The following is an 11,403-nucleotide window of genomic DNA, read 5'->3' on the forward strand; positions in this document are numbered from 1 at the left end:
ATAAAGTTTCAGTTTACCACATATAAAAGTTTTACCAATGCAAGTCATCTTTACATCACAAATTAGATTGATTTCACAGGGTACTAATCAGTTTCATGTTTACATTTCACTCCCTGCTACTATAGTCACTCCATCAAAAAAGAATGAAAGATTACTATTAGAGTGAAAATTCAAGGGAAGCTAGAAATGATGCCAAAAATGAATCATCACAAACCCTATCAACAGCAGTAAGATAGGTTTCCATCAAAATATCTAAATCAAATGTTTCATCGTAAGTATCTAAGTCAGTATACACAGACAAAGTGGAGATACAAAAACGATTCATATATGCAGTATGACTTTTGCGAGTGACGATTGCATCTAAATATCTTACAAAAGAGGGTGTAAGAGATCCATGGTGAATGTCCCAATTATAATCAGTAGGATTAGGTAACAGACCTAAACTTCCTATGAACAGAAGTGGTTCCAAATGTCAGATAGGAATGAGAAATCATGCTTATGAAATTTAGCATGTCAAACTCCCCAATTTATGCAGCTGAACATAATCGTAGGGTAGAGATTCAGGATCAATAAATAGATTGGCATAACAGTGAGTAAGTTTAAAGTGGAAGAGATTAATACATATCAATGCTCCTGAAGATTACCTGCTTGAGTTGACATGATAAATTAGTTGTAAAAGAAAATGGAGTGGGAAAAATGAGACATCTTCTTGCCATAGAACAAATGGATGCAAATGGTATGGAGTCTGTCTTGCAAGTATTTATAAAACTTGCAACATTACAAGTGAAACCCAGATTAGAGAGTGAAAGTTGCGGAAGAAATGCAAAGTGATTTTGACTCTAGGGGAATGAATATTTCTTACCAATGAAAATGCCCAACATAAAGAGGCAAAAACACACCACATACAAAAGTTTTATCAATGTGAGTCATCGTTACAGCACAAATTAGATTTAATTCACAGGATACTGATCAGTTTCAGTTTTCACCTTAAAAGTAATGACTCGAATACAGACAGTTGAGATAGAACTTGAATCATAAAAGTGGCACGACTGACTTCCACCAACTGTAACCTAAACGCAACACATGACTACAACATCTTATACAGAACGAGCAAAACATAGACATGGCATGCGACTTCAGCTTCTCATCATACAAAAAGGTGCAGTGAAGGTGATTTGCTCTGTTAGTCTCACACGCTTGCACCAATACTGCCGGTTGATGGTGAAACTAAAGTTTCTAAATAAGTAGCAGTTTCATACCAGTGATCACCATTCATGACAATCCTAAATGCCTTCTCCTTCGGATTGTATAATGCCAATGAGCCATCATCAGCCACCCGCATCAAACCTTCACCATTCTCAGAAATGCATGTCATGTACATATTCTCAGCATCTAGAACCGGGATTTTTATAACTTCAGTGCCCGATTCCTTGACTTCATAGTCACTCACCACCCACATCTTAAAGTTACACCCAGGTTGGCAACAATTGGTTTGAAAGTACTGAGTTAGGCATATATGAAGATTTTCAACTTCGGCAATCAATCTTTGCTTAAGAGGATACGGGAATGGAATCTCATGAAACTTCTCCTCTGCTAGATCAAATGACACAATTTTCTGACCAATTAACCTACACTCTTTCACTTCCTTGAACACCCAATACAGAGATTCATTAACTAAACACCCTACCCAACGCACATCGAAACACCTCTCTAGCCTTTCAACCTTCCTCCATGAACCCATTTTTAGCCTAAAGACAACAACAACTTCATGACCAGATATACAGCTACCCAGTACTACTTTGTAATCATCAATGGTAGAATCATAACCAAACCCCCAAAAAAAACTACTCGAGGATTGAAGGGGAGGTTGCGGTAGCAGATTGGATTCTCCAGTACAAGGATTCCATAACATAAATGTATATGATTCTTTAGCTTCATAATCAAGCATTAAACATATCAACCCATTGCAACTACCAACGATTTCAATATCAGTAATATCAAACGTTGGATCAAGTACCGGAAAACGAGGCCTTCTGAAAGGAAGAGGTGGACCGTCACTGGTCTGGCTCAAGTGCTTCAATACTGCCTCGTGCTCTATGGATCGGAAAACTTGTTCTCGGAGTAGGAGAGAGTAGCTGGCGCTGACTCTGGTGTTGATGCAGCTCAGGTGTTTTCTGATGAAATAAGGATCGGAGATCAAGGCCCGCCATGCTTTGCAAACACACCGGAATCGGAGCAGAGACTTCGCCGGCAGCCGTGAGAGGATTTCGACAATGACGGGATCTAGATCAATAGACTCGGAACTGAAGCGAAGTGCGGTACCGGAGGGAACTTCTTGAAGCCGCAGCCGAGCGCAGAGAGCGTCCGACATTCTTTCCAGGATTCGACCAAAAAAAGAAGACAATTCTTTCCGAGTGTGTTGTGCTTTGGTGACGAATCCTTAGCAGATTGTATTTTTATAAAACAAGGTTGTCGTTTACAGTGAACAAGGTTGTCGTTTTTTATTTTTCTTTATTTTCTTTTGGTCAGGTTAAGGGTGTGTTTGGGTTAGGTCCTCTGACTTCTCTGTCGCCGCAAGCATCTCAGTTCTCGATCAGGTACGAGCTTTTTTGACTGGTCTATTCAAATTTGCTCTCTTTGTCCCTAATTGGTTCTGAAAGGCCCAAAATATAGTAAGATCTCATAGTTCTCTGCTGTTTCAAACAACTATAATTTCTGTATGGTTGATACTCCTGTGTTATCGTAAAAATGGAATTTCAGTTACTCAGAACCCATTTTGATTCAAAATTTCAACCCTGTTTCCTTTCTGTTACATAGCTCAATACATGGTTGTTCAAAGAAGTATTGGTTTTTTATGAGCACATACCTGAATACCGTGAGCATCCATTGAATCTTTAGCAAAACTGAAACTAGTATACTTTTTTATTTATTTGATTGTTTTAGATGAGAAGAAACAAATGCAAGAAGCGTAGTAGTAGTGGTGTCAGTTATATCCCTGAAGAAATCTTGATCAACATCCTAGCAAGATTGCCTGTAAAGTCCCTCCTTCGGTTTAGGTGTGTATCCCGGTCATGGTGTGGTTTAATTGGCAGCTCAAGTTTTGTTAGTACACATCTTAATAGGAATGTTGCAAAACTTTCGCATACCTATCTAATTGCCCTCCAGCGCTCGAGAGATAAACCAGCGCTTTGCCATTCTCTATTTTCTACTGATACATTTGAGGAGTGTTTGAAATTAAGACATCCATTGTGGACTGAAGAGCAATTTAGGATATATGGTTCAAGTAATGGGCTAATTTGTATTTCGGATCAAGTACTGCGTCCGGGTAGTCCTATATGCATATGGAATCCATGTATTAGGAAATTCAAGACTCTTCCACAATCAAGATTCAATCCACATTATTCCAGTTATGATTTATCTCTCTCATTTGGGTTCCACCCAGAGCTGAATGACTACAGAGTGGTAAAAATGGGGTGGTATGTTTGATCTGTCATTGTAGTGCAGGTATATAGTGTTAACACTGGCTCATGGAAGATGATTGAAGTAATTCCTCCTTGGTTAAAGTTCAATCCGGACTGGTGTAAAGGATGCACATTTTTCAATGGAGTGGCATATTGGCTTTTTACAAAGTCAAAAAAATTTAGGTTTGTGTCATTTGATACAGACAGTGAAGAATTTGAAGAATTTATGGTACCAGATACTATTTCCACCAGAGGCTTCACATATGTTGGAGTCTACAATGACTCGGTTTGCCTTTTTTATTCCTATCTTGAATGCCAGAAGCTACAAAAATGTATGGACATATGGATTCTGCAAGAACAGTCTTTTACCAAGTTACACTCTGCAGTTTTACTCCCCGGAAGAGACTGTTTGCCATTGGGATTTAGTATCCAGAATGAACTCATAGCGAAAGACAAAAGGCATACTAAAGGTGATGAAGGAGACACAGGCCAGATGGTTTTATATGATCTCCATATGAAGCTGATTAAGAAAACAGGAATTAGCTTGGCACATGATAGTCATTACAAAACTTCTGCAGGTACTTACATTGAAAGTTTGGTTCTACTCAATTCTTAGAGATCTTGGAAGAGTTTAAAACTGCTATGTTGTGTGTAGTATGCTTGTATCTTTGACCACTTACATTTAGAAAGGACCGATGCTCAATCAATAATGAACTCCTTTACTGTTTTCACTTGGCTTTCAATTTCAATTACTATATAGATATATTGATGGGAACCTATCTTAATGCTGTCGAGAGGGTCTGTGATTGTTTTTTGGCATAATTTCTACCTTCCAACCTTGAATTTTCACCTCAGCTGTTTGTATTTAAGTCATTACTTCTGAGATGAAAATATGAAACTGATTTCTACTCTGTGGATTAAATCTAACTTGTTCTGTAAAGATGACTCGCATTGGTAAATCTTCCCTATCTGGTATGCCTTTGCCTCTTTACGTGAGGCTATAATCTTGCTTTTAATTTCAGTAGAAATGCTACATAATTCCAATTCTACTTGCCGCTAATTTCTTGTGCAGCTGCATGACTTTTCAGAATGGAGCACGGTAAGCTTCATTTATGTGAAAATCTGTATTAATAAGAAAGAAAAGTATTCATTCCCCTACGGTCAGAGTCACTTACCTTATTTCTTCCCTAACTTTCGTTGTCCTATTCTTCGGATTTGACTTCTAATGTTGCAAGTTTGTAGCTATTTGCTAGATGCCCATGTGCTTATAATATATGATGTGCTTATGAGCTTATCCTTCCACACATTTTATTACTATGAGTTTATGCCGATTCAGGCAGGTAGATCAAGAGCACCGATAAGTATTAACCTCCTCCACACAGCTTATATATAATAAATATTTATTATAAATTGGGGAGTTTGACATGCTAGATTTCACAAGCATGATTTAGATATCTTGTGTTTTGCAAGTGCATAGTGTGATGAATAGACACATCTGCATTGTCCATTTATAAGCTGTCTTTTAATTTGATGCTGTCTAGAGTTGGAAACTAAGGGTCTTGATAGAGTCAGAAGTTTGATCATGATTTCTTGAATTTCATTCCGCTTGTATAAATTTTGGAACCACTGTTGTTCTTAAAAAGTTTAGGTTGCTGTTACCTGATTTCTATGATATTTTGATGCAATTGATACCTATCTCGCAAAATTATACTGTATATAAAAATCACTTGTATCTCCATCTTGTCTTTGTAAATTAGAAATGTTCCATCTCATCTCTATTCTTGTTTTAAACTGCATAAATTTTGAATTCATTATGGTAACATCATTACTATTTTGACGCAATATTCATTCCCAAGAACTCTTTTGGTCAATATCACCTTGTTTATTTCTTCCTGAACTACCATTCAATTTTTTGTGTGGAATTTGCTTTTATATGAGTTTATAGCCATTTTACAAGATAGAGTCAAGGTGCCTATCATCATTGCACTTTTTTACTTGGTTAGATGATGTTGTTATCCTTCTCTCCCGATAAAGCTATCATCTCTTCTTAGACTATGTCAATTTCTGTTACTTTTCCCCTATTTCTGCCCTGGTGTTTGTGAAGAAGCTACTCTGGCTACAAGGTAGAGAAACCGTAGCAGTTTTAAAACTTTAGCATCAAACATCACCTAGAATAGAATGCCCTGTTGGTTGTTGGATTGCTCGCATTTAACGAACCTCTTTTGCCCCTGTGTCTTCTAATTCAATTTCAGTGGAGCCTTTATGCCTGTTCGTGAGTGATGTAGTTTTGACGAGTCTTGATATTGTATAATCAGAAGGAGAAGACATTTAGGAATATCTTTTAATCTCGTGAGGATCATATTTGGCGTGAAACAGCTACCTATGTAGAATTTTTGGTTTTGCCCTTCACTATGTTCGTCTGAAATGTTGAAGCCGTATGCCACATGCTGGTAGTTGTTATCCTTAAAGATTTTCAGATGCAGAATACCAACTTAACTATAACCGTGCGGATTGAATGTAACTAGTACTGTAGATTGGTACCACTTGATGATAAAATTTGCCGTTTTGTGAGTTTCTATTATTCACCTTCAAATCTTGGTGTCTCACTCATGCTTACCTTGGAATGCAAAAACACATCAACATTTTGTGAAGAAGGACCAGATTTCCTTGTGTGCCAGACTGCCAATCATGACACGCACTTGATCTCTTGTTCTTATTTTGTGAAATAGGCTACCTCCATTCAATCATTGCCTTGTAGCACAGATTGAACAAACAAGCAAAACTTGATATCCTATTATGCAATTCGAGCTATTTAATTATGAGCTTTGTAAAGAAAGTTTATGCTTTACTTGTAGAGAAATTTTAAATACACACCCCTTACTTAATACACTACCTGTTTAGTTTTTCATTTTAGTATTATACTTAATACATATCCCAAACTACCTAAAATGCTATTAATTTATGAAATATTCTATTATTTAATATAATCAATATATATACTATTTGGTACCATTTTTTACATATTATTTCATCTAATTTTTGCTAGAAATTTTTGGTTATCATTGTTCAATTTATAATCAAATGATTATTGTTATATCTGAACTCTAAATCACCAATACAAGTTTTCAAGATTCACAAGCTACTCTAAATCACCAATACAAGTTTTCAAAATTCACAAGCTAGTAAAACTGCAGAAGTACAGTAGCTATTAAACATAGATAGCTAGTTATTCGATAAAACATGTCATGATAAAGATACAGTACATGACAATATGATCTGCAAGATCAAACTAAAGTTGATATAGATAAACCCAAAAACGAAAAAAAAAAGAAAAGAAAAAAAAAAGAAAAAAAAAGAAAAAAAAAAGAAAAAAGACAACCCAAATGAATTATGGAGAAAAGTTGGGGTTAGGAGAGAAGACGTGATTTCGACGATTTTAGGGTAGAAGATGTTGAAAAGAATACTTCTATCGTGTATTTTTTTTTTTTAATAATATATGTTTGTTTTGGTGATTTAGGTTACTCATAAAATCTTAATAGAAACATAAAATAATAGATGTGTGTATTAAGAGATTAGGGATGTGTATTTAAAATTTCTCTTACTTGTATTCTCATCAGCAAAACAAAATATTTATAACTAGGGCATGTGACTACTAATCTCATCTCCCTCGACAAAATCTCTTAATATATATGCTACCTCAATTCCTGTTGAGTAATGAGTTTGACAGAGGTGTCTCATGACTACTCAAGATGTAACACATTTCTTGGAAATAAAACTACGTCGAGTCGTCACTCAACACAGGATTGATGCATTGCTAATCCTGTGCACGACAACTTGCTACTATTTGAGAAATAAGTCTCTTTCTTTCTGTCATTCATTCTTTGCTTTCTTTTATATGAAAGTTTTTGATTTGTGGTGTAGTTATATCTTACTAAGAGTATGTGCCATATTTCTTTTTCTTTTCGAAAAAAAAAAAATCACTGAAAAACACAGGCCCAAATATAAACAGATGATATATCTAAAGAGAAAATTACATAGTGACACATGACCAAATTTATAAATAAAAAAAACCCACTTATAATAATATTTAGACAAATTAGGACATGAACTCAATCCCATAACCAACAACAGTTGGTTTGACTTGAATTTTTACTGCCAAAATGACGAAAATGTTTGGTTTCATTATAAATTTACAAAGATGCCACTACTAAGTCTCCATTCTCTTTTTCCTCACCCACCCCACCGATCTGCTTTTTTTTCTTCTCTCTCTCTCTGATCTGCTCTCCCTTTCTCTCCTCACCCACCCCGCCGGCGAGATCTGTAAGTAGCCTAAGCTCTTCTGTGTTTGAGGCAATAGAACATACTTCAGATGCCGATGTCACCGGATTGGTTGATTAAGTTTATTTTTGCGGAATTCCGGTGTTGATTTGTGAGGTTTTGGACTATGTAGGTTTTGGTCACCGAGGAGGTGGACGAGGTCGACGCTTTAATCTGGCCTTGTAATCTTGTGTTGGATCTAAGATCACTGTTACTGAGTTGTGGAATAATTTGGCTGAAATAATGAGGTCTCTCTCTTCTTTCTCTATCTCTCTCTCAGTAGCAGCATAAACCTCCTCAGTAGCAGCACTACAATAGTGAATTAAACAATGGAAGTAGCAACAACCATAGCTTTGCAATATGACAGTAGCAACATTTCAATAATGATCTAAACAGGAGCGGTAGCAGCTAACTTCATGGTCAGCAGTAGCAGCTAGCTTCACAGTAAGCAGTAGCAGTTAGTTTCACAATCGGCAGTAGAACTGGCAGTAGCACCTTTTGACTCGGCAGTAGGCAGTAGCGCATTCCTACTCAGCAGTAATACCTTCTTACTTGGCAGGCAGTAGCACATCTCTCATACAATAGCTTACTCGGCAGGCAATAGCACATCTCTCATACAGTAACAATAGAGTAGGTAGTGAAAGGTAGTTTGGTAAAATATGTAGTGACGACATGTAGATATTAATTTGTCCTAATTTGTTAATTTTTGTCCTTAAATGTGTAAGATATTGTATAAAGGATGTATTTGTAAACTGAAATTTGGTTAGTAACTAATATGTAGTTTACTAATATCTAAATCCAGCCCACATGATAAGGAAAAGCCCAAGTTTGTAAGTTTCGATACTTTGTACAATCTACTTAATCTAGCTACCTAGGGTTTTCTGTCGGTACTCGATCTAGGGTTTCGAGAATGGGGGACGGCAATGATGAGGTCCTTAAGCGAGATCATACCGACTTAGGCGACTATGATGAAGATGTGACTGCCGAGATCCTAGCAAGGCTGCCGCTCAAATCCTTGATGCGATTCCGGTGCGTCTGCAAGTCATGGCGTGCTTTGATCTCCGACTCTTATTTTGTAAAGAAACACCTTAGCTACGGAGAGAGGCATCACCGAGAGCGCTCACAGGGTCATTTGCAGGCTGGATCCTCCTTTTGCGTTGGACTGTGAAGCCTTGGAAAGTGTTGAGGGTGATGATGTTCATGGTGGTTGTGGTGGTCAGTTTGTCACTCGGTTGGACTTTAAAACTAACTGTCATTTCCGTTATAAATATCTTGTTGGTGCTTGCAATGGCTTGGTATGTGTGGGACAATCTGGTACTGTTGACTCGAACGACATTATGTTATGGAACCCTTGCACTAGAGACTCCAAGGTTTTACCAAAACCTCCTCGAGTTCACTATGTGTCTTTTTATGGATTCGGGTATGATTCTACTAATGACGACTACAAGGTGATACGGGGTTTCTCTTATTGGGATGGTGCTCGTTCGAAATTCACGATTCACATCTTCTCACTGAAACGAGGTTCATGGAGGACTGTCAAAGACATTGATTATGTTCAGATTCTTACGCAGCAAGGGTTATACTTCAATGGAGCTCTGCATTGGTTATATTGGGTACGCCAAGGGTGCTCAAGAATTTTGTCTTTTGATTTAGGAGCAGAGCAATTTTAGAAAACAATTCCACTACCCTATGATGATTGGTTTCGTGATCTGTTGATTCATAAAAATTGTCTGTGTATTTACTTGCCCAACTGAAACCAACAGTTTCAATGTATGGATGATGAAAGAATATGGGGTCAAGGAATCCTGGACTGAAGTAGTACAATTTTCTTTGGAGAATTGTGTAATAAATAATTATAATATTGATTATAGAGAATTTTTCATGCCTGTGTGCATTTTAGAGAATGGTGTAGTTCTGATTAAAAAGATTGGTTGCACTACTGAAGGCATCATGGTATTATGTAATCTCAAGAAGAAGAAGACATTCAAGAATTTTGATGAGGTCGAGAAAAACGTGGATTTTTGGACAGTTACTTACCGAGAGACGATAGTTTCACACCAAACACATACAAAGCCAACAATGTGAGTCTTCTTCATCCATGATGAACATTAGAATTTTAGTAGTGTGGTTACCATGTTTCAGTTGTCGGTACTGCTACTACTATCTTCAGCTTTGATCCATATTGGGTGCAACTTTTCTCCAGGGTAATTATATTGGAAACTTAAAGCTTAATGTCACCGATACTTGATTCAAATGCATAAATTTTGTGAATCTTATTAATATATGGCGCACAGCGACAAGTATCAATAATGTTATTCTTTGTATGCTAAGCAAGCGTTGTTCTTCCCTCTTTTGCTTTCAGTTCTGACTTCAGAATGAGTGAAATGTCTGTAATTCAACTTATAACTCATTGTTATCAGATTTGTAGATGAGCTTGTATAGCTCGTTGCTGCAGTACTCAAGAAAATAGGGAGGCGATCGTGCTTTTGTGGAAGCTACCTGGTTGTAATATTTCAAAGTGGCCGCTCATTTTGAGGGGGAGAGGTGTGTGTAATGTTTCTCTTTCACTCCGAAGTAACTTGGGAGACCCTAAAAGTCATTGTTTATGTAGAAAGTGGATGCAGTTTTTGTAGATATTGTCATAAGAACGAAATATCGCGTCTTTGCAAACCTAAAGATTCACTCAGAAACTTACCACCTAAGTTGCACGGACACGGACACGGTGACACAACACAGCCTGACACGGCGACACGACAAAACTCAAAAACTGAGTTTCCGACACGGCTTGGACACGGCAAACAAAATTATATATTTATGTATTTTTAATAAATAAAAAATATACTAAAATATGAAATAAGTTCTTTACATTACCAAATAAAATTCTAAATTCAATCTATTCTATAACCATAAGAAACAAGTCAAGTGCATAACTAATAACATTAAAAGCAGCAGACCTCAAGCACCTAAAACATAACATTAAATAAAAACAAACTTGAGTAGTAACTTGTTTTCAAACAGGACAATCTGTAGTATAGTAGCACCTAATAGACAAGAAGATGAACTAATATAATTATCATATCCATAATCCAATAATCCATCCAAACCTTCTTTTTTTTTTTTTTTTTTTTTTTTAAAGTTTTGAAACGCTGACCGGCGTGTTATAATGCCATGTCGGGGCCGGTCAACATGTCCTAAAAGTCAACTTTTTCAGACACGCCACATGGCGTGTCGGACACATATTTTGTCGTGTTGGAGTATCCGACACTCCGACACTCCACGGGTGTCAGGGGCGGAACTGTAGTCAGGCCCGGAGGGGTCCGGACCACCCCCAGCTTTTGGACAGATATCTATTTTCTAGCTAACACTACCAGAAGAAAGACTTTAGCCGACGAAAAAAAAAAACAGGCCGACGAAACAATTTTTCGTCGGCTAAATTATATTTTCGTCGGCTATAGTCAACTTTAGCCGACGAAAATATAATTTCGTCGGCTAAAGTTCTTTATATTCGTAGATCTGGACAGCAGCTCATCTGAGAAGAGAAAACGGGAGAAGAAAAAACGGGAGAAAAAGTTTGGGTGTTGTTGAAATCTGTCCATTATTAAGAAGTGGAGCTATATATAGGTAC

General features: G+C 37.1%; 3 protein-coding genes across 3 annotated transcripts; 2 read left to right on the forward strand and 1 right to left on the reverse strand.

Annotated features, from left to right (window-relative positions):
• Nucleotides 1-1,189: 1,189 nt before the first annotated feature.
• LOC101297365 (F-box/kelch-repeat protein At3g06240-like) lies at nt 1,190-2,371 on the reverse strand. Its single transcript, XM_004305667.1, has one exon. It carries the CDS (start codon nt 2,369-2,371, stop codon nt 1,190-1,192), a length of 1,182 nt encoding a protein of 393 aa, XP_004305715.1.
• A 202-nt stretch (nt 2,372-2,573) lies between these two features.
• On the forward strand, nt 2,574-4,348 carry LOC101310817 (F-box/kelch-repeat protein At3g06240-like). The gene is made up of 2 exons (XM_004303605.1): nt 2,574-2,597; nt 3,500-4,348. The coding sequence occupies exon 2, from the start codon at nt 3,535-3,537 to the stop codon at nt 4,075-4,077; it is 543 nt and encodes a 180-aa protein (XP_004303653.1). The 5' UTR covers nt 2,574-2,597; nt 3,500-3,534; the 3' UTR covers nt 4,078-4,348.
• Nucleotides 4,349-8,688: 4,340 nt separating this feature from the next.
• LOC101297656 (F-box/kelch-repeat protein At3g06240-like) lies at nt 8,689-9,448 on the forward strand. Its single transcript, XM_004305668.1, has 2 exons — nt 8,689-8,807; nt 8,860-9,448. Exons 1-2 carry the CDS (start codon nt 8,689-8,691, stop codon nt 9,446-9,448), a joined length of 708 nt encoding a protein of 235 aa, XP_004305716.1.
• The last annotated feature ends 1,955 nt before the right edge of the window (nt 9,449-11,403 follow it).

The sequence above is a fragment of the Fragaria vesca genome, linkage group LG6 (genome assembly GCF_000184155.1).
Source record: "Fragaria vesca subsp. vesca linkage group LG6, FraVesHawaii_1.0, whole genome shotgun sequence".
Taxonomy (NCBI): Eukaryota; Viridiplantae; Streptophyta; class Magnoliopsida; order Rosales; family Rosaceae; genus Fragaria; species Fragaria vesca.

Excerpts from the sequence above, each read along its gene's own strand:
- LOC101297656 (XM_004305668.1), top strand. The coding sequence starts at position 8,689 with ATGGGGGACGGCAATGATGAGGTCCTTAAGCGAGATCATACCGACTTA. Across the intron at positions 8,808-8,859 it reads AAATCCTTGATGCGATTCCG|AAACACCTTAGCTACGGAGA; the intron begins GTGCGTCTGCAA and ends TATTTTGTAAAG.
- LOC101310817 (XM_004303605.1), top strand. The coding sequence starts at position 3,535 with ATGATTGAAGTAATTCCTCCTTGGTTAAAGTTCAATCCGGACTGGTGT.
- LOC101297365 (XM_004305667.1), bottom strand. The coding sequence starts at position 2,371 with ATGTCGGACGCTCTCTGCGCTCGGCTGCGGCTTCAAGAAGTTCCCTCC.